Genomic DNA, 23,376 nt, shown 5'->3' with positions numbered 1-23,376 from the left:
TGCACAGTATCAACAGCCTTGGTACACGGCCACAGATGGGGCAGAATGTACAGTTCGAGCAGCGGTGCACAATTCCACAGTCTTAGTACACGGCCACGAGTGGGGCAGAATGTACAATGCAGACAGCCTGGTTCACAGCCACAGCCTTGAGACAGTCCTGAGAATGTGTGGATTCAAGAGTTGTAGCAGTCAAATAGTTGGAACAGTAGGAGATTCTGTGTACTATAGGATTCTATCTGCAGCGCACACACACACAGGGAAGACAGCGTTGAGGTTTTAATAAAGCTGCTAGCCACAGCTCTTTCAAGCTAGGCCCGCTGTTAGGATGGGATAGACCAAACAGTAAGGGCGGGAAAAAAGGGAGCAAACAAAATGGCGCCCGTGAAAGAGCGGGAAAATTTTTTAATCAAAAATGGCAGATACGTTGTACAATAATATCGGTTGAAAGAAGCAGGGGCAATGGAAATTTAACTGCAAAAAAGGGGCGGCCATAAAGACGTTCTACAGCCGCGGGGCTGAGAACTTAGTCGCGGTTGTTAAATAAGGAAAGGGAGACTCTGCAGGGAGGCAGGTCAGCCAGGGAAGACCCCGATATAAGGGAGAGAGCCAGAGCCGCAGCCGCAGACTGCAGAGACCGCCGCGGAGAGAGATCTAAGGCCGCGAAACGGTTGGGGAAGGCAGAGCAGTCCGACGACTAAAAGCCTCGGGAGGAGAGCCGCAGCCGCAGGCTCCTGGAGGCATGAAACAAAAGGCGGGGTAAATCAGGGAGCTGCAGCTGCAAGCTCCCGTTTAAAAGCAGCGACCGCCGCCTGAGAAAGAGAGAACCGCAGCCGCGGTCTCTCAAAAAGCCATTAGGCTAAAAGCTGGGGAGGAAAACGGCCCAGGCAAGGGCGAAAAACTCCCCCTGAGGAAATTCCCCAGAATAACAAGACACACGGTGATATAAACAAGACAGAGGGAAGGAAACAGCATGAGTAGACACACAAAAGAAGAACCTCCACACTCTGTCACAATACAAAAAACTTATCTAGATGCTAAGCAATATATCTTGCACGGACGAAGGCAAGAATGAACTGGACAGTGGGAGGGGCCTGGCGCCCCTAGTCTTGACTTCAGAAACATTCTTGCCTTCGGACGATAGGTGGAGCTATTACCCGCTTGATGGCATACCTCCTATGGAAAATCAGTACATGTCTACTCAGAAGTAAGCTCCATTGGGTTCAATGGAACTTACTCCCAGGAAGGTGTGTGTCAGATTGCAGCCTTAGTCTAGATCCAATCCATATAAGTTAAAGTTTAAGTTAAATATAGAATGTCAGAAGTAGGACATGTTCAGTTCTAAATCAAATCAAGTAATTAAATTTTGAACATATTAGCAATATTCTACCTGTGTACAAACATAAGGAACTCTGGACAGATATATTTTCAACTTTCCTTTTTAAGACTTTGGAGGCACTCAGAAAGCAGTGAGACTGCTTACCAAATGTGTCTGAAACCCAAGTTCAGAGAGAAGTTCTCATCTGATTAAAAGATGCACTTACCACTGGTGAACTGGTGGTGGCATTTGTGAACCTTTATCCAGGTATACAAACATAACGAAGAAAGGAAGCAGACAGAATGATGGACAAATAAAAAATGTACAGAAGTCCTTCAAGACACTGGCCATGTTTGGACATCACACTAAACCATGGTTTAGCATTTAATATAAATGAGCTTAGCCTCCTCCGTAGTTTCCCCCCCCACACACACACACACGAGTTCAGAAGCTTTGAGCTTTTATTTCATCATGGTTTCCTATGCTATCAGGAGTGACAAACTGTGTTAACATTAACTATGGTTAATTTAATACAACCCAACTTCAAACTATTCGAGATAGCTAACATCGAATGCCCACATAGCCATGAAGCTCACTGGGTGACCTTGGGCCACTCACTGCCTCAGAGGAAGGCAATGGTAAACCACTTCTGAATACCCCTTACCATGAAAACCATATTCATAAGGTCACCATAAATCAGAATCGACTTGAAGGCAGTCCATTTCCATTTCAATGTTGGGCAGTACAGAATCTTAATATGGGAGCTGCCCTGTATGCTTAAACATTGCTACAAAGTTGCGCTGACAAAAAAAGTGTAAGGTTGTATCCAACAATGTCTGTGAATGACTCATGCAACAGGACTTCCACTTCCTCTCATCCCCACTGCATTTCCCCACATTCCCTGGCACATCTCCTCTGGAGGTTTGGGGGACTGACCAGAGTAGATGTTAGGGGGAACACTGGGGGTTCTAGGGGGAGCATGAGGATTGCTGGGGGGGTGGGATGGAGGAGGAAAGGAAGGCAAAGTCTCACTGCAAGAGTGGTACTCTGCTCACTCAACGTTTTAGTCAACCTATAGTAAGGCTGTTATGAATTTTGGGAGGAAATAGACACAGTATAGCTCGCCAACTCTGACCCTCTTACTTTATTCTGGATGGTGTTGAAGCTTTTTCTTCAGAAAGTAGGATCTGCACTTATGCCTTACCTCCTCAAAGAGGATAAGAGATGTTACACGTTTTTTACTGGATTCCTCTTCTCCGGTTCCCCTTGTTATTGATTTGACCTGCACTTTTTCTCTAGGCACGTTTTCTGTATTTCCTGTGTGAATAATGCAGTATAGTTAATATCAGTGGAAAATAAAGGGCCTGACAATGGTCTCAAACATTTGTTTATATGTGGAAGGCATCACATATGTTTACACAGAAGTGCTTCAGACAGCTAATCTTTTCAATGATTTCTGCTCAGGCTCTCTACATGTTCCATTTTGTAATCGCTGCAAAATTTAGGGGACCATTCCCAAAATAACAACCTTGTAACGTAGTGGTTGTCTAGTCTTGAATAGATTGTCACTAACAGATTGCACCAATGCCTGTTATTCCTCTACTGGCTCTTAAAGGATAAAAAAGGCAGGGAGCCCTGTGTGTGCCCTTCACAGTGCTGTTCTAACACAGGGCTAGACCATGGAGGGTGTACACAGTGCTTTTGAATAATTCCTATCAGTTTGGAAATGAAACACGGCCATCCAAAAATAGCAATTATTTCTATATACTCAAAGAACTCCTGAAATACACTGAAGTACCTTAGGTTATAAAGAAAAAGAAGTTTTTATACAGGGGGGGAGGGTGAAGAGGGAACTGACCTGCTTTAGCACTTAGGATGGCTCCACTTCAGCAAGTGTTTAGCTGGCAAAATGGGCAACCCTCTCCCTGCAATTATTTACGTGGCTGCAATAGATGATGGCTTAGTTTTTATGCCTGACAACACACGCTGTGGATTCTATTTCTACAAGAACACAGTATGATCTTTATTTCCCATCTCCAGAGAACAGGCACACACATCTGATGATAAACAACCTACCTTTGTTGTGTCCCTGTACCTTTTCTTCTTTGTTCTTAGGCTTGGAAGAAATTTTGAAATAGCCTGCTAGAGTTTTGGGTGCTAGGCCTTGCTTTAATCCAACTCTTCTGGGTGGAACTGGAGCCTTTCTTGGGGAGCACTCTCTTCTAGGAGAGTTTTTTTCTGAAATACACATTTTATTTTAGCCTTAGATTTCAAAGGGAAAGTATTTGCTTCTATAAATCCAAGTGCTCAGTGTCCAGGGCCGGCTTCAGATATGCATGGGCCCTTGGGCACCAGCTTACCTCAGGCCCTGACACACACACGCTCACACGCGTGCACACACACCTACCTGTCTCTTGCAGGGAGGGAGCTTCTTCCGCTCTCCCGTTGGCTGGCTCCGTCTCTCCTGTCTTTTGTGGCTGTGCAGGCTGCTATGTGTGTGCAGCGCTGCCATCAATTAAGATGGCGCCGGAAGCTTCAGCCCCTTAGGGAAACCTCAGCTGCCATCTTGGTTAATGGTAGTCCTGCACGCACAGCCTGCGCAGCCTCAAAAGATAGGAGAGATGGGTGGACGGAAGAAGCTACCTCTCTGCGATCTGCGGCAGCTACTCTGCTGAGGATTGTGGAAAAGGAGTGCTACTCCTTCCCCATCCTATTGAGAGGCCCCTCAGGGGCCTCTGTAGCTCCAGGGGCCCTCAGCCAGGGCCTGACCTTGCCACCCTTTGGGACCGGCCCTGTCAGTGTCACATTCTTGCCTCAGAGGACTATAGTGAGAGCTGCTGTCTGGCAACTGCCAGCAAGGGAAGAGTGCTTCCATCACATATGACAAAAATGTGATCCCACTGCCTTGCTTAGGGTAGCTGTTACATGGCATGAGAAAAAGCAAGGATGGTATCTAGAAATGCTGCCTGAATATTCCTGGTTCTGTATGGACACCATGCATTTTCTGTCTCTGTACACAATCTGAGATTTTATTTTGATAATCTTTTATAAGCTATTCTAAGAGGCTCTCAGGACCATAAAGCGATATATAAGTGTTCTACATAAAATCAATCAATCCTGCAATAAGTATGCACTTTCACAATACCATTTTACACAGTTTCCAAGGAAGTAGTCTTTAAAACCTCAGCCATCATTCACCTGAAGTGACGGAGAGGAGGAGGTTAGGTTCACATTTTCATGCCTTGTAATTCTTCAAATAAACAGAAGGTACAGAGATCTGTTCTCTGGGATTGATTTAGTTGAGGGTGAGACAGTCCTAGGGAACCACTGGAGAAGGTAGTGTGGTTTCTTTGCCTCAGGACCATTCTGAAAGTCCCAGTCTGTGTATGCTCTCTACACAGAAACACCAACATATCAGCATTACCAAAAGTTCTGAAATGCCATTTTTATATAAAAAGTTCCCCTTATTTGGCCATGGTCCTAAGATGCACTGCACCTTCTACATCTCCAGAGAGCCATGTACAACCTAAAGTATCCATGTGGCCAAGTGGTGCTGGAGAGGATGCCTCCATGGTGCCAGTCAGGAGTACTACTGCTACTATGGACAAGGTATGGGGAGACAGCAGGGAAGCCCTGACAAGCACAACTGGGAAGGAAACAACTTCATTCCCTTGGCAGGGAGCTGAGAATCTGCTGTTATGAGGAAAGCATGGGGTTTCTTCCAGCACTGCTCCTTAATTGCATCCTAGCAGTAAAGGGCAATATGTATGTATTACATCATCAAGATGTATGTATACCACTTCTATACATGGTAATCATAATAAGGTAACATCAGAGTCTAGGTTGCCAGGTCAGGAACATCCCAAACCCTGATATTTCAGGGGTGGGCCCAGGTGATGTCACAGGGGTGGGCCCGAGTGATGTCTTTAAGCATGATACATTAAGCATCAACCACAGAGCCAGTGTGGCATAGTGGTTAGAGTGTTGGACTATGACCTGGGAGACCAGGGTTCGAATCCCCACACAGCCATGAAGCTCACTGGGTGACCTTGGGCCAGTCACTGCCTCTCAGCCTCTTAGGAAGGCAATGGTAAACCACCTCTGAATACCTCTTACCATGAAAACCCAATTCATAAGGTCGCCACAAGTCAGAATTTACTTGAAGGCAGTCCATTTCCACTTTCACAGTTGCTTGGGGCATACAATTCAAACAAAAGCATTTCTCTGATTGGAAATTAAGATGGAAATCTTAGCTAAAAGATAGAGCCTGGGTAGAGAACATTTAATTTAGCCTACTTGCTTCTGACAAGAACGGTTTGTGGCCTCAGGCCAGGCCAGTGACTAGAAGGCCATTGTTGGAATAAAGGAGCCTAGTGTTATGGAGATGTTAGATGGGAGCACTCGGGAATAAAGATGGTTGCCCCTGAAGGCTACAATTCTAAACACACTTACTAAGGGACTAAGCCCCATAGAACTCAATAGGACTTACTTCTGAGTAGGTATATAGTTTGGATTGTGCTGTTGGTAAAGCTTGACTAGGGATCCTCAATAAAGATATCCATATACAAGTAGAGTTGGCAACCCTGCCCCTATCTTTTAACATGGCTGCTTACAGGATTTGGTCTACCTTCACAGTTAGCAGCTTGGGAATAACAATTGCAGCCACACTGCCCACTAAAATTCTTTTTTACGGCTATTGGGCAAGAAACAAACCATCATGCAACCAACAAGGTGCATCGTCAGTGGGTTTAAGGGAGTTGAGCTGAGTGCATGGAACCACTGTTTTTGCTTCTATGGATGTAAAGGAGTGAGGTTAAAGGTAAATGAAATGCAAACAGATAAAGAACAACAAAAGACAGTGATATTTCCTAAATGCAGTATCATACCACCCACAACAAAATTCCTATGAGTAAGGCAGAAAACTCAGCATTTCATAAGCAGTCAGGATTCCTAACCAAAACTAAAAAAATCCTGGCAGCCAGTCAGCCAAGGTAACAGATATCCCCAGGCAGCACAACCTGACCCAAGGACTGCAGTTAATGCAGGACGCAGTGGAACAACTGTTGACATGAGTGAGACCCTATCAACACATAATACCTCTGCTCTGAAATCTGCATTGCATTGGTTGCTTATATGCTACCAGGCCAAGTTCAAGGTGTGCTTTCCATGTGCCAGGTACCACAGAGTACTTGTTCTGCTCTTTTAAGAAATGGACCATTGGTCTCACCTGAAGGGTGATTTTCTCAGGTAGACTGCCATCATTTGGGTACTAGCACCATCTAGCGTACAAAGGCAAGAATGTCTTGAAGTCAAGACCTAGAGCATCGAGGCCCTCCCACTCCAGTTCATTCGTGACGAGACCGAAGTGAGATATATCTGAAAAGACACAAAAGGCCAACTGGCCTACCAGCAAGGAAAACATTGTCCCGAATAATAACATAGAGACTACATGCACTTTAACAGTTCCAAAAAGGTCTTGACTTGACTAAATAGTTTAAATAGTATAACTCTGAAGCGTGAGAATTTGAGAAGTACAAACTAGCCAGATAGCCCCCAACAGGGAGGACCATGATGACAAGTCTACCTGAGAAAAACACCCTTCAGGTGAGACCAATGGTTCATTTTCCTCAGGTAGCCTGCCATCATTTGGGATGTACCAAAGCAGCCCCCAATAGGGAGGGACCGCCCCCTGATTACTTGTCATAAAGAACCTGTTGCAACACACGCCTCCCAAAGGAGGCATCCGCAGAAGCGTAACCGCCTATCTTGTAATGCCTTATGAAGGAATGTGGAGTAGACCATACAGCCGCTCTGCAAATCTCTGCAAGAGGTGCATTGGTTGCGAAAGCAGCAGTAGTGGTCACTGACCTAGTTGAGTGGGCCGTTATATTACAAGGCACTGGCAGCTGAAAGACTCATAGGCCAATGAAATGCAGGCATGCAACCAACAAGATAATGTAGAACTGTTCACCTTTTTCCCCAGAGTATGAGGGTGAAAGGATACAAACAGTGAATCAGTTGAGCGTATGTCCTGGGTTCGAGACAGGTAGGTCTTGAGGGCTCTGCGGACATCTAGCGAGTGCCAGGCTTTCTCCAGTGGATGGACGGGATTCGGACAAAAAGAAGGAAGAACAATGTCCTGGTTACAGTGGAACGGCGACTCGACCTTGGGACAGAAAGAGGAATCTGGACGCAATACCACTGAGTCCTTATGGAAAATACAGAGATGGCGGGCTGAGGACAGTGCCCCCAACTCTGACACTCTTCTCGCTGAGGTGACTGCCATCAGGAACAGGAACTTGAAGGATAAAAGTCGTAATGGCACAGATCGAAGGGGCTCAAAAGGAGGATGCTGCAGGGCTTGCAGGACCTTCGATAAACTCCACAATGGAAAACAGTGACAAACTGCTGGCAATAGTAGGGTAGCTCCCTTCAAAAAACATTTGATGAGTGGGTGTGAGCCCATAGGAGCACTAGGAGATGTGACAGAGAGAATAGAGGATATGGTGGCGGCGTGGCGATGCAAGGTGTTAGGTTTAAGTCGCATCTTCAGACCTCTATGTAGAAATTGCAGTACCTGTTGAACAGTAGCCTGAGATGGTTGGACGTTCTGAGAGTCACACCAGTTAGAGAAGGCAAACCAAGTGCTCTGGTAGATACGAGAGGTTGACTGCTTTCTAGACACGAGGATTGTATCCACAACCTCCTGAGAAAGTCCCAAATGAATCAAGTGTCCCCATTCAAACGCCACGCTGTCAGACTGAGCCATTCGGGATCCGGATGCCATATCGGACACTGAGAGAGGAGATCTGGCCTGAGTGGCAACCTCCAAGAGTCCGTCACTGACAGGGATAGCAGATCTGAGACCCACGGCCGGCAAGGCCAGTATGGGGCTATCAGGATCAGGCAGGCCCTTTCGCGTCACAGCTTCCTCAAGGTTGTGCCCAGTAGCACTATCAGGGGAAAGGCATATAGGAGGCCTTCCGGCCACGGTGTTAACAGGGCATCTGTGGATTCTGTGTTGGCATCCAGATACCTGGAGAAGTAGCAAGGTAGCTGGCAATTGTGACTGGATGCAAACAGGTCCACTGAGAGGATGCCGAACCCAGATAAAGGTACCCTAGACAAGTTGACTTTGGCAGTAGAATCAGTGTCCCAGTGCCTGAGCCAAAGCATATGCTGAGCGACCACCTGTGCTACTAGGGCTCGCCCTCCCAGCTGAGTGGCATCTAAGGTGGCATCAGCCACAAATACTGCAGTCTTATGTAGCTTTACCAGGCCCTTTCTGAGATTTACTGGATCTGGATTCGGATCATCCAAGAGTTCATCCAGCCACATCATAGACGCTCTTGAAAAGTTGGAAGCTGCAGCAGAAGCCTGAATAGTAAAGGTGGTAGCTTCATGATTTTTACACAGGGTGTAGCCCATGTGGCGTTCAAACGGGTCCTTTAGCTGTGATTCTCCTTGTTTTGGGAGGAGGGACCTCAAAACTAAACTAGAGACCGGCTCGTCTATTCCCGGGTCACTCAGGTGGTTCATGAAGTCCGGGGACAATGCATAAAGTCTTTTAGCCATGATAGAAAAGCGGTGCGCCTGCAGCAGGCGATCCAATTCTTCCTTGGCCAGTTTGTCGATGGGGTCTGGCACAGGAAGGTAGTACTCCATTGATCTTGGAGATTTGAGAACTTTAGCCCCCTTCACCAGAGGAGCAGTAGATTCAGGTTATGGGGTCTGAAGGCCTAACATGCCCAGAATTCTACGAGCAAGGGGAAGATAGTCGACCGTATCATACAGGTGATAGGACGTGTCCTCCTCAAGTTCTGCATCATCGCTCCACTCATCTCCCTCGGCTTGAAGAGAATACGCTAGATCCTCCAAGCCGGGATTCTCATCTTCAATCCTGCCTCTGATGACAACGAATGGGTTAGGTGAGGAAGGAGGGCACACATCACTACAGCCACAATGAGCCGGAGCACAGGAAAGTCATTGATCACTGTGCTGAAGTAATGGAATCGTTTGGACTCTCAACTGCTCTTGTGATAAGAAGCTCAACATATCCTTCAACTGCAAAAGGAATTCAGGAGACAGCTGCAGTCCCAGTAAAGAAGCAGGCGGTTGCCCTTGTTGAGGCACCACTACAGGGGGCTCACTAGATTGATGAGATGCATGAGCTGTAGTAGATAAAATGGGTTGAGAGGGACCATCCACAGGCTGGGTAGGAAAACCCTCGAAGTCATCCTCAGACGACCTAGCTGGCAAATGAAAGAGGGCTGTTAATCCTTCTTGGCCAGCAGCATCAGAAGGCAGAACAGAAACGTAACATGCTCGCTTGGTGGTGCTGTGGCTAGATAGGTGTTTGGTTTTAGCCACAGCCTTGGAGTGAAGTCTGGGCTGTTTGTGCTTAGCAGACGTGTGATGCGAGGCCTTGCAGGGCTGCTTTGCCCCAGACGAATGTCCTTCTGGTTGTTGATCCGCCATTGTACACGCCCAGAGATGCGGTAAATATCACCAATACATGCACAGAGGTGGGGATGCGGTGTGGCATCGGACTTCAGTACACGCCCACAGGTGGGGGAGAATGTGCAGTCCCAAATGCACAGTGCAGCAGTTGTGTAGCCAAGTCAACTTCTGTACACGCCCGCAGGTGGGGGAGAACGTACAGTCCCAAATGTGCAGCTGTTGTGCTGGTAAGTCGTGTGGGGGGAGAGTTCAGTACATGCCCACAGGTGGGGGAGAATGTACAGCCCCAAATGCACTGTATTATAGAACCGCTGTTGTGGAGGTGCCTTGTGAAAACTTTTTCTGCACATTATATGTTTAAAATAAAAACGGTCTAGTTTTTGCACTTTGTTTAAAATAAAAAACGGTCTAAATAATTCTGAACTATGTCACACAGAAAGGAAGCCAGCAGAGTCTGAAGAGGAAGGGCGGGAAAAAAGGGGCAAAACAAAATGGCGCCCGCTGAAAAGGGTGGGAAAATTTGAAATCAAAATGGCGGCCGGGAAGGAGACGAAGCAATGGCGGTCGTAAGGGAGCACCTGCAGCCTTAACAAAGGGAATCTTGATGAAAACACAGCCAAATAATGAAAAAGCTGCCTCCGCGTGCTCCAAATGGCGCAGTAGTGAGCTGGAGGGAACGAGTCGAGGCCCCCTTCACAGCCACAGTAGCGAGCCAGGAAGGGGAAGAGATCTAAAGGCCGCGGTTGGTGTCACGAGACTGCCTACAAGCTCGTAGAGAAGAGCAGCAGGAGCGAGCTTCAAAGTGCTGCATGCTAAAAATAGCCGCAGCAGCTTCCCACAGTGAAAAACAAGCTGCCGCCACCGGAGCAAGCTCCAAAGCACTGCGTGCTAAAAATAGCCACTGCAGCCTTCCGCAGCAAATTACAAGCCGCCGCCGCCTGGAATTACAGAAGGCAACAAGGCAGCCAACAATAAAAACCACCGCTGCCTCAGTGGAAAGGAAGGCGGTGGCGAGGAGATGAAAAGGCTGTAAAGGGGAGCCACAGCTGCGGCTCCCAGCCAAGACTAGTCTCATGAGAGACGTTGATCCTAAGCGGGGGAACAGCCGCCGCCGGAGCCCCCATCAAAGGGACTGAGGAGAGGAATAAAAGGTAAGAAAAAAGTAAAGAAAAAATCCCCCAACAAATGTCCCAGGTAAATAAAACGATGGAAGAGGGAAGGGAATGAAAGAAAAAGGAAAACCAATCAGTCCCACACACTCAATCACCAACTTAGCTAAACGAGCAAAATCCAAACACCTCGGACGAAGGCAAAAATGAACTGGAGTGGGAGGGGCTCGATGCCCCAGGTCTTGACTTCAAGACATTCTTGCCTTCGGACACTAGATGGCGCTAGTACCCAAATGATGGCAGGCTACCTGAGGAAAATCAGTCCTTTCTTGTGGCAGCACCTATGCTTTCGAACTCCCTGCCTATTGACATTAGGCAGACACCTTCATTGTAATCTGTTCAGCACCTGCTAAAAACATTCTTGTTTAGGCAAGCCTACCCAGGCAGGTAGAAGCTATTATGTATTTTATCCAATTTTAACTCATTGTTGATTTTATTATTTTGAACGTTTTAAAACACCTGTCTTTAACTGTTTCTGCCAATATTATTGTTTTAATTCCTTCTGTAAACCACTTTGAGATTTTTTACAATAAAGCAGTATACATAAAATAAATGTTGGAGTCACTGTGGTCCTTGGGTCTCTTTCGTCTTTTAGGAACAAAGGAATCTGCCTTATACCAACTCAGGCCATTTGATACCATCTAGCTCCATACTGATGACATGGACTAGCATTGGCTCCCCAGGATTCTAGGCAACAGTCTTTCCTGAGATTAGATTTTTGACCTTTGCACTGAAATCATGTGCTTTGTCACTGAGCTATAGCCCTTCCTCGTTTAAAAAAGTCTCTTTTAAAATTGTTCTTTTCAATTCAGTAATGAATTTACATCACACCAAGGGCAGATCCACACCATTTATTTAAAGCACATTCAACACACATTTGAAGCACAGGAATCACACCACAGAATAATAAAAACTGTAGTTTAAGGGTGGTGGGAACAATATCTGTGAGGGGGAAACTACTTTTCCCAGGATTCTTTGAGGGAAGTCATGCACTTTAAAGGAGAGTTGGATGTGCTTTAAATGTATTGTATGGATCTACTTAATAAACTTTGCCTGCATGTAAATCATTTTAATTAATTTTTTAAATGGAAATGAGCTGTAAAAGTTACTAAGTGGCCATGGGCTACTCACCATCTCTCAGCCTATCTGCTCCTCAGGATGAGAACAACAGAGAGGAACCATGACCACCCCAAGGAAGAAGGGCACACTTAAAATGTAGAGGAAATAATAATATATAACAATTGTGTGAAATCAGATACTTATTGGGACATAGTATGAAGAAATATTTATATAAGCATGAATGTCAAAGATGTTTATTATTTACACAACCTGTAAAGATATTTATAGTGCAATCCTATGTTTGTTTACTCAGAAGCAAGTCCCAATGTTCAGTGGGGCTTACTCAAGGAAGCCTGCACAGGGCTGCAGCTTCAAGTGATAAGGAACTTCATTCACCAAACCCAAAATTTAGAATCATGCCACTTTAAGCTGTTTTGTAACTGTTTATACTTGTTTTTATGGTTATTGAATTTTAAAGGGATTTATTTCTTATAGTGAGCTGCCTTGGTTTCCAGTCGGCAACCCTACCTCCTCACAGGGAAGTTGGAAAAACTCCATACGCACGCACACACTGGAGATTAAAAATACATACACCCCATATAATAGTTTGTCAAAACATAATAGTTTATTGTCTGTGTTGGAATTGCTTTTTAATATGTTTTTAAACCTTTTTAAAAAAAATGTTTTTAAAGCTTTTAAAAAATGTTTTTAAAGATGTTTTGTTTTAATGTTTTCAATGGTTGGTTTGGTTAAATATATTTTCAAGTCTGTTTTTATGATGTTTTAAAGTGTTTTTAGTCCTTTTGTTTGTCGCCCTGGGCTCCTACTGGGAGAAAGGATATAACTTTAAAAAAATAAAAATAAAATCAGTATTAGTTTCCTACATAATAAAAGCAGTGATACCTAAGTAAGTCCTGCCTAATTGCTTTAACAATAGGATTGGTGGGGGAGAGAAAGATTTACAACACAAACACAGTTCACTCAAACGTCCCATTAATTTACAGCACAATCCTAATCATGTCTAATAAAAAGAAAGTCCTATTGAATTCAATGGGGTTTACTCCAGGTATGTGGGATTAGCATTGCAGCTTTACTCTCAGAAAAGCAAGTATTGGATTAAAGCTTCTTATTGGGAAGGTTTTCAAAACACTGCCCTCTTCAACAGCCCAGGGAAATTTAAACTTGTTTGACTCCTGCACACGAGAGAAAAAAAGTGAAAGCTATATTCTTACTCAACTTATGAGATTTTCAGATAAGCAGGAAAAAAAGTTTTCTGGCCTTGCAATGGGGTCTTGCTACTGCATGGAGAGCAACCAATCACAACCCTGACTTCACTTATTGGCTACAAACCTGAAAGGGTGGGGTTACAGCAGCCAGCTACAAACTCCTTTGACAGAAGTTGCTGGTGGGGCGGACACTTTGGTGTATACAGTAATACCTCGCATTAACGTACTCAATGGGACCAGAGCAGGTACGTAAACCAAAAATGTCCTTAAAGTGAAGCACTACCTTTCAAAACTTTTTTTACCTCTCCTTCATGCGGAGCCTCAAAGCCCCGCACTAAAGCCTCTGCTGCTGCGCCGCTGCGCCTCTCAGCTGATCGCGATCGCGTCTCCCAGCTGATTTGAGGTGGCGCGATCGCGTCTATTTCCACCCCCATGCGCTAAAGCCTCTGCTGCTGGAGAAATACAGGGATATGGAGCATGTACGTTATAGCGAGGCGATGTTAAGTGAAGCGACGTTAAGCGGGGTATGCCTGTATCTAGTGAATCAGACCACCTAGAAATTTCTCTTTTTAAAAAATGAAAGCTGAGAGTCTGGAGATTAAGATGAGTCACCCGGAGAGCTCCCCAAAATCCAGAGTCCCCAGGCAAAAACCGGAGACCTGACAATCCTATCGGAGTCCCACCTACATGAAAATCAAGATGTCAAAAGTCTTTTTAGTCACGAACGATGAGAGTACACTGCCCTGAAATACATTTTTTGATAAAGATGTGGAATATACATATTCATGTATATGTATATGTATAACTTCATGTTCCAATTGTTTTTTTCACTACACTACTGATAAAACAAAGAAGCACCTTACTTACTGGGTGATTTAGCATTAGTGTAATTGTTAAAGAAACATGGCTTATGAGCATTTACACCTTGTTTGTCGACCTGATGAGACTGAGTAGCTTCCTTTAGCTGAGACAGAATTTGCCTTCCACTGCGCTGGCAGGAAGCATTAACTTCAAATATCTGTAGGGAAGTTATAAAATTAATTTGTTAATATCAAAATTACTTTGAAAGTCCACATTTATTAGAAAATAGCTACCCAATACAAACCTTGAAGCCAAGCTCCTGTGCACAAGCATAAACTGCTGCAGTCTTCCCTATTCCTGGAGGGCCGATAAGCAGCATAGTATTGCATAGAACAGTCTCTTCTTCACTGTCTGATCTGCCATCTTTAAAATCCTGAGTGTCGAAAGATTCTAATATCAAAGTAAACATAATATTAGTCTTATCAAAGGTGAAAACAAGGATGGTATAAACATAAATAATTCTTATGTATGTTTGGCTGCATTATTTTATTAATATATTTTTTGCCTGCCTAAGACAAAAACCAAAGCAGCTTACAGACAAAAAGATGAAACAAAAAACCAATTCTACTTTTGAGGTAGATCACACAAAAATTCATAATCAATTCATATTAATGTAAAACTCCTTATTTTACAGACTGGAGAAAGATTCAAAAGTACCATCTTGACTGCCACTTTTTGCTTTTTTTGGAGTTCTGTCTTCTTCCCAATCAGCTCTTTGTTTCCACTCACATAACCACCTAAAAACAAAGATATAATTCTATTTTTGTTGGTGTGTGTGTGTTTGTGCAAATGTGAACATATATACAAATCTATATACTGCGATATATACTGTAGGACTAGCACATATATCATGCTAAGCCATGATTTAGCAAGACATACATAAGCAGAACTTGGGCAGCTTTTAGTTCCACTTTCCCCTAAAGATGAGAGGTAATTTTGTATTGGATGAAGTACCACATTTAACAAGTTTTATTATTAAATTATATATGTGATATCATTGATTGTAGCGATGCCCTCCAAAAGTTCTGGTTTGCAAAGGCTGATTTATTATATAATGTATTATGTTATAACCCACCCTGCAACCTTCAGTTGAAGGGTGGGATATAAACGCTGAAAATAAATGAAATGTCCAGAGTTCGTTATAAACCACAATCCTTGGTCCAGATGACAAGCCAAGATTCAGAGAAAGTAGGGAGGGGGGAAACTGCTGAAGTCCTCTTCTCATTTGCTTGGAAGGTAAACAGGGGAGTGCATGAGCCTAAAGCATGTGATGCCTTACTCTACATGACATGCAAACAGGGCCACTGTCTAAACGTGCAGTGCATCCAAACAGAACACTGAATAGGCAGTGGAATAGTGCACATCACCAGAGACAGTTTTCTCTTTGGAGATTCTTATGTGAAATCCTCAGAGCTTTTTAAAGCAGTTTGGGGACTTCATGAAGTTGCCCACATAGACCCAGTGCAATCATAGCTACTGAGCTGATGCACACTTAACAGCGTCAATGTGTTAACCAAGTTAAGGGACTGGGAGCAGTACTCATGTACTCCCCTATGCCAGCATATAACTATGGTATAGTGTTACACCTAGTTAAGTATAACCGGAATGACCTTCAGCAGGCTTTGAAAAATCATCAAAGCAGATCATATAAATTCCATAGGGAAACCCAGTTGTTACAACAAGCAATTAAAAAATTGATACAAGAAATTCAAGTTTCTAACCTGTGTAGTTTTTTAATTGCTGCAGTGTTTCCTACAAGTTCACTGGAGCTCTGTGGCTGATATTTCTCTGTCCAGAGCATGTCTTCATTTGCAAAATCTGCAGGCATGAACACAGAAACTACCTATTTTAATAATCAACTCATGCAAATAAAACTGATTATTTCACTTTTTGAAGTCTGGCTTACGGAAATAAAAAAGTAAAATCAATTGTGATCAATATTTATAAGTCAACGCTGTGGGAAAATCCCTTCTTCACCATACAATATAATCTCTAATTATATAATGTTTTACATTTCAGTATTAGATGCGTTACTTGAAAGTGTATGCTACAATTTTCAACAGAAATAACTTCCAAACAGGCAGCACAGGATCTTAGTATATTTATCTCAATGTGAGTAAGTTGTATTATTAAATCTGGTTTTTGAGAGAAATAAAAGCTAAGACAAATACTCAAACTACTCACTCTGAAGATATCTCCAGAATAAGTAGACTGAAAATAACTACACTGAGAGTTGTAGTTTTGTTTGCAAGAAACTAATTTTTAAAAAAAATCAATGGTCTTCCTTATGAAATAGTACCATAAAAAACTCAGCAGCTTGGACTCAAAAGACTCCGCAGTTCAAGCAGAAAGCATGTGTGTGTTACAGATCCCACTCTCTGTGTGCTACTCTCGGTACCCTCTCCCTGAAAAAACTGTGTCCAGAACTTTAAAAGCCCATAAAATAATTTTTTCAAGGGTTGACAAGGAAATTTGCCAAATCTTGCACAAGTGGAAATGCCTTCTATTGATACAGGATCCAAGTAATGGAGTTTTAATTATTTCTTTGAACATTAATCCCAGTTATGTTTAATTGGACTGTGCTCTGATAAGGTTCTCCGTGACTCAATAGCCCGCAACTTCACTAGTATCTATAAAAGACTGAGTGCAACAGGGATTACTCTGAGGACATTTCAGATCAGCCATTGGAGGCGCTTCTATATCAAGTTAAGTATGAACTATATTCTTATCACAACAGCCATACTGAACATGTTCTAAAATATTATGGATGAAGTAAAAGTTACCAGAAACAGAATTAATTTCTGATCCAAATTCGGAGTCTTCTATTTTTATTGTCTCAAACTCTTCTGTCTCATCTATATTTACTGTGGGGATTATGTTTTCCATTCCATGTACTTTGTCTGTCAATGTAATCTCTGTTTTTTCCATTTGTTTCCTTCTTTTGGATTTGTGATCTTCAGTTTTTCGTTTTCTTTTTGTTTCTTTTCGATTATCAGATCCTGCATTTGTCCCAGCTTCATATTTGTTTACTAGTCCGAGACAAAAACAAAATATGCAGCATGTTATATCACTGAGCAATTCCCAGCACCTCTCACTGTTGCCACAACCAACTAGTCGAGAAGTAAAGGCTTTAGTAACAAAGTCCCAAATCTAAAGCAGTGTGTGAAGTGTTCTGCATATACATGGGATTTTTTCAGCTCCCTCTTACAACCTTGTGTACTCCCAAGCAATCTGCGCCATCCTCCGCCCAAAGGTCAGGGAAATTGTTGCAATAGCAGCTGCTGCCTTTAAGAAAGAGGGAGCTGCTGCCAGCAGGAAAAAGTCAAACCATCACCACTACATGCTTGCAGGAGAACTCTGCTTGTGCGCATAGGCTTCTTTGGATTTCAGCCAAGATTTTTTAAGTCACCTAGGCCGCAATCCTATGCATACTTTCCTGTGAGTAAGTTCCATTGAACAAAGATGCTACTTAGGGCAACATTTTAAATTTCAATTACTTATATTGCTGACCTTGTTTGTTATTTTCAGAAGCAGCTTGTTTTTTCAAGAGTAAATCAAAGTATTGTTTCACAGGAAACTGGGTATTGGAAGACTGAATCTCCTTCAACAAACAATGCCTTTGTGTTTGAGAAAAAACTGGTCGCCATCCAGAAGACTGCAAAATAGAAAAAACACAAATATTTGTATACACAATATTTTTGTATTTAATAAACAGTTTAGTAGTACACTGACACAAGAAAGGAATGAGGTATGCAATTTAAAATATCATTTAAGTAGGAACAAATCAGTTTAATAATAAAATTGAAACAGAGTATTTATTCAACAGATCAAGTGAAATGAAAATCACCATGGCAATAGACATTTACAAAATACTAACCACAATAATTGGAGAATCAGTGCCATTAGGCTGTGTTTTTAAAATGGAAAATTCACCAAGTGAACAAGTAAGTTTTGTAATATCAGTTACTTCAGAATTTACTTCTCTCAGATTAGTTAGAAGAGGGTATGAGGGTGGTGTCAATCTCCACATCAAAGATCCTATGTAAGAATAAAAACTCAGTTAACAAGAGAGGTTTCAGAAATATATTACTGGATAGAAATTACAGGATAATCAAATAATGGGGGAGTATTTCCATATTTGTAAAACTCTTGTTGGCATTAGGCAGGCTTCTTGCAAAAAGCATTACTTTATTATTATTATTACATTTGTATACCGCCCCATAGCCGAAGCTCTCTGGGCAGTTTACAACAATTAAAAACATTAAAAACAAATATACAAATTTAAAAACACTTAAAAAAAAACAATTTAAAAACACATGCTAAAATGCCTGGGAGAAGAGGAAACAAAAAAGGATGAATTCAGATTCAACGGCTACACTTGAATTCAAGGAACCTGACAAGTAGGTCTCTTAGCCAAAAAGTAATGGACCAGTGACCAACTTACCTTGGAATGCACTGTCAGCACTTTGCCATCCTATACATGCCATTAAAAAACTAGTATTCGCTTTTTAAAATATATATTTCTAGGCTGTTCTTATGCAAGCTGTCCTTAACATTTGATCTCTTATGGTTCTTCAATAGAGCTATCATTCTTCTAATATTATACATCTCTAGGAAAGCACAAACGTTAATAATTTACTAGTTCTCCCAGCTATTAAAAATGTTTAGCAACATTACCTCTTATAGTTGGGGCAAGGGCGAGGAGAGAAAGGATTAGATTCACATTTACTCTGGTCCCTGCCATCTTCCATATGAAGGAAATGGTCACATTCTCACAGGACTATTCATCTTCAGTTTCCTCAAAAGCAAGAAGCAATTGCTGTCTAAGCTAAGGGTAGGGAACATTTTTTGAGCTGAGGACTCCACTATCACAATGGAAAGTTGTCAGAGCCTGCATTCCAGCAATAGGTGGACGGACGGACGGACGGACGCGCGCGCGCGCACACACACACACACACACACACACACAGCTATTTCTCATGGAGACAGAGGCATATATTTAACTCTACTCAAACTCTACTCAAGTTTCACTTTCCATTTTCTCCATACTTTGTAAAACTTTGTTAAAAAAAGCTCTCCAACACCCTTTATCTGTGCTAACTGTTCAAAAGGTAAAAAACCCTCAGCAATCCCAGCAAAATAATGCAAATAATGTCAATGCACAGGTGAACTGAAAACCCTGCCTTATTAGCTATTCAGATCCTCTAACTTCAAAATTGCAATTGCATCCCCCCAAAATTGCAGAATGTGTGGATTTCCCCCATACTTGCAAGGAACACAGTTCTACCTCTCTGTTAAGATATTTCCCCCTCTGCTTTGATCTTCTTGTAATAGATCTGCTTGCAGAGAAGGAGCTCTAATTGAAAACTCTGCACAACATCAAAGACTTTTCCCTTCTCAGCTGCTTCTGACTGAACAGCTTATGAAAAGGAGGGGGTCCAAGCCATGGTGGTCACTCCTGCTCTAACTCCAGGCAGAATATTAAGTATATTGTTTACTGTTATCTAAAACTCCTCTAAATTTATAACATCAAAGCATTTGTTGGCTCTTGCAGTGAAAAAAGTGTCAAGCTATCCTTTAAAGGTAAAAGCTCCAATAACGTGCATTCTTTACAAGAAATTCATGAGGTCAATACTCACCACAATCCTTCTGCTGGACATGGACCACTGTTTGAAAACAGGAGTTGGCTGAAGAATACGCTTCCAACACTGCTGCTTTCTTTGCAATCTGCCTTTTTAATGATTCTGGCAAACCACTCGTTAAAAAATCACGTTTTGCTTTGAACTGCTTGTCATCTTGAGAATTTTCGGAATCTTGATCACTGATATAAGCAGTAACCAAAAGCACATAAGTTTCAACATTACATATATTTATACATTCCTTACAGTAAAGGTTTTGGAACTGTTCAGGAAAAATTTGAGACTCCTCAGAAGCTTACTATACTTCTCAATGAGAAGATCAGCAATGGGAGACAAGTATTTTCAAGGAACAGCCAGCAAGGTATTAGCATAATACATATTGACCTGTAAATAATATTTATCAATCCTATTGTCCCACGGTGCTGGTATCCACTATGCCTGGCTAATACTGCATGTCACTGTAGTGAAAAGCCAGAGTAAATCATGCAAAGACTGGCTACCATCAGCCCAAGATCTCTGTCATTTTGCCTAGCCTTCAGCATCCTACCCTGTCTCACCTTCTCCATGACCATTAGTTGTATGATGATGACGATGAATTAAATTTAGATTCTACCCTTCCTCCCAGGAGTTCAGGGCAGCAAACAAAACATTATAAACACTCTAAAACACCTTAAAAAGAGACTTTAAAATACAGTAGGGCCCCGCTTTGCAGCACTCCGCTTTGCAGTGTTCCACCGATACAGCGGTTTTCAATTTCAGAAAGGCCCCAACTCCTATGGCACGTGTTCCAGTTTTACGGCGTTTTTCGGGCGCCAGGCGCCATTTTTGTCAATGTGTTCTGCTTTGCAGCGGATTTCGCTTTGCGGCGGCGGTCCAGAAAGGAACCTGCCATATGAGCAGGGCCCTGCTATATACTAAAACAAAACAATCTCTACTGGGAGAATACCACCAAACAATAATTGTTCACCCTTCACTTTATGCAGCATCACTATTTGATTTATTGCACCAGACTACCCTTTCACCAAGTTTCCATTTGTGTGCTAATAATGTTAAAACACACTCTTTTCCAAGGCACTCAAGATGGAATACCTGTACAGTAAAATACCCTGTAGCGACTAGTGGGACAGTGTGGGCAGGACTGCACTGCTGCCCTGGCTTCCCAACGCTGCATGTTGCTGCTGGTTACCAAGAGGAGGGGGGGCAAGACAGTGGGGAGCTCAATGGTTCCCAACACGGTGCCTGCACTGTGTTCAGCTCCCTGCTGCCTTGCTCCTCTCATTCTTGGTAACTGGCATGGCATTGGCATTGGGAAGCCACATCAGTAAGACAGCCACAGCTGTGCCACCCTGCTACTGCAAACACCCCATCATATTTTATCCTCACAGTCAACCTGTGAGGTTAAGCTACATTGATAGAAATTGTCAGGATCGTTCACTGAACTTCACAGATGTGCAGGGACAGAAGCCTGGGTCAGTCTTAGTCAGACTCTCCATGCATTATGTTATACTGCTCATGATTCTATAAACATGGATGTAGAGTTATGCAGGGCCTTGCCACCTCTACTGATGTACATGAAATGTATTCCCTGGCTTATAAACTCATACAAGTGTGCTACAATTACTATGAATCACTAAGAATCCTGTTGCCTGCAGCAGCAGAGACAGCAAGTTGTCTACGCCTCTCCATTATTTCCAATGAATGTTTTTATTTTTACCACCTCTTTTGCACATACAGTGCCTTGCAAAAGTAATCAGACCCCTGAGCAATGTTCTCATATTACTGAATTACAAATGATACATTGTAATTTTGTTCTGTATGATATTTTATTCTGAAGCACTGAAACTCAAAATCAAAGATTGTAAGGTGACATTGGTTTTATGTTGGGAAATGTTTGTAAGAAACATAAAAAACTGAAACATGCTGCTTGCATAAGTATTCAACCCCCACACAATAATATATGGTAGAGCCACCTTTTGCTGCAGTAACAGTTTTAAGACTTTTGAAGTAGGTATGTACCAGCTTTGCACACAGTGTCGGAGGGATTTTGGCCCATTCTTCTTGGCAGATTCATTCCAGGTCGTTCAGGGTGGTTGGATGTTGCTTGTGGACCTCAATTTTCAAAGAGCGTCACAGATTCTCAATGGGATTGAGATCAGGACTTTGACTGGGCCACTGTAGGACATTCACCTTTTTGTTCTTAAGCTACTCCAATGTTGCTTTGGCCTTGGGATCATTGTCCTGCTGAAAAGTGAATTTCCTCCCAAGCTGCATTTTAGTGGGCTGAAGCAGGCTCTCTTGCAGTATTTCCCTGTATTTTGCTCCATCCATTCTTCCTTCCTTTAACAAGATGCCCAGTCCCTGCTGATGAGAAGCATCCACACAGCATGTTGCTGCCACCACCATACATCACTGTAGGGATGGTGTGTCTTGAGGAATGGGCAGTGTTAGGTTTGCCACACATAGCGCTTTGAGTTTTTGGCAAAAAGCTCTATCTTGGTCTCATCTGACCACAAAACCTTTTCCTACATCGCAGCTGGGGCACTCTCATGCTTTCTGGCAAACTCCAGACATGCTTTCAGATGGTACTTTTTGAGTAACGGCTTCTTTCTTGCCACCCTCCCATGCAGGCCAGTGTTATGCAGAGCTCTTGATATGGTTGACTGGTGCACCATTACTCCACTCCCAGCCACTGAACTCTGTAGCTCCTTCAAAGTGATTGTTGGCCTCTCTGGCTTCTCTAATAAGTCTCCTTGTTAGAGTTTTGAGGGACGGCCTTTTCTTGGCAGTGCCTGGGTGGTGTGATGCAGCTTTCACTTCCTGATTATTGATCCAACTTTGCTTGCTGGGATATCCAAACACTTGGATAATATTTTGTACCCTTTTGCTAATCTATGCATTCATATTACATTATCTCTCACTTCTGTAGAATGCTCCATCAACAGTGGGGGTTTTATCCTGACAATGTGCCAGCAACTTTAATGGTTCACAGGTGGAGGCCAATGGTAAGGTAATTGTGTCCTCAATAGGGCAGTTTCTTTCATCTGTGTAAACTGGGCGTTTCCACAACACAGGGACTGAATACTCATGCAAGCAACATGTTTCAGTTTTTTATGTTTCTTACAAACATTTCCCAACATAAAACCAATGCCACCTTACAATAATTGATATTGAGTTTCAGTGTTTCAAAATAAAATATCATACAGAACAAAATTACAATGTACCATTTGTAATTCAGTAATATGAGAGCATTGCTCAGGGGTCTGATTACTTCTGCAAGGCACTGTATAACATTACACTGTCACAGGCAATGGTAGTGAGGCTTGAGAAAAGGATTCCAACTAAGCTTCACCACACACTCCCGACTCTGCCCCATTTTTCCTCTTGTGCTGATTCAGCTCTATTGGCAGAAAGATGTAACTTTGCTGATGTGGATTCCCTCCATGAGTAAATCTTTGGGGCCTACTGTGACGCCTCTGTATTTATAATACTGTAAATATGGTAAGTGTGGGTTTATTAGCGTAAATGAGGTAAGTGGACTGAGTGAGAGGGGGGAGTACATGGGTTGGAATGTTGATATGTGTTGTATTATGATTGGCTGAGCGCTTGAAGGTCTGAAGGTATAAATGAGAGGATGACAGGAGTTGGTT

The 23,376-nt window shown here is 42.8% G+C and overlaps 1 protein-coding gene across 5 annotated transcripts in view; it reads right to left on the bottom strand.

The window, feature by feature from the left end:
- ATAD5 (ATPase family AAA domain containing 5) overlaps nt 1–23,376 on the bottom strand; it is a 46,198-nt gene that overhangs the window by 14,478 nt on the left and 8,344 nt on the right. For 2 of the 5 annotated variants that reach the window (XM_061615344.1, XM_061615348.1), the window contains exons 7-16: nt 19,730–19,911; nt 17,968–18,128; nt 17,601–17,745; nt 16,874–17,119; nt 15,812–15,908; nt 14,748–14,827; nt 14,335–14,480; nt 14,097–14,247; nt 3,392–3,553; nt 2,520–2,632 (exon numbers count right to left, since the gene is read on the bottom strand). In XM_061615344.1, the coding sequence (XP_061471328.1) occupies nt 2,520–2,632; nt 3,392–3,553; nt 14,097–14,247; nt 14,335–14,480; nt 14,748–14,827; nt 15,812–15,908; nt 16,874–17,119; nt 17,601–17,745; nt 17,968–18,128; nt 19,730–19,911 (1,483 nt within the window). The remainder of the gene's footprint in view (nt 1–2,519; nt 2,633–3,391; nt 3,554–14,096; nt 14,248–14,334; nt 14,481–14,747; nt 14,828–15,811; nt 15,909–16,873; nt 17,120–17,600; nt 17,746–17,967; nt 18,129–19,729; nt 19,912–23,376) is intronic. The other 3 variants (XM_061615345.1, XM_061615347.1, XM_061615349.1) reach the window with 3 other exon arrangements.

The sequence above is a fragment of the Rhineura floridana genome, chromosome 3, assembly GCF_030035675.1.
Source record: "Rhineura floridana isolate rRhiFlo1 chromosome 3, rRhiFlo1.hap2, whole genome shotgun sequence".
Taxonomy (NCBI): Eukaryota; Metazoa; Chordata; class Lepidosauria; order Squamata; family Rhineuridae; genus Rhineura; species Rhineura floridana.
The sequence above is the reverse complement of the archived record's forward strand: the minus strand, read 5'-3'. Positions and strand labels throughout refer to the sequence as shown.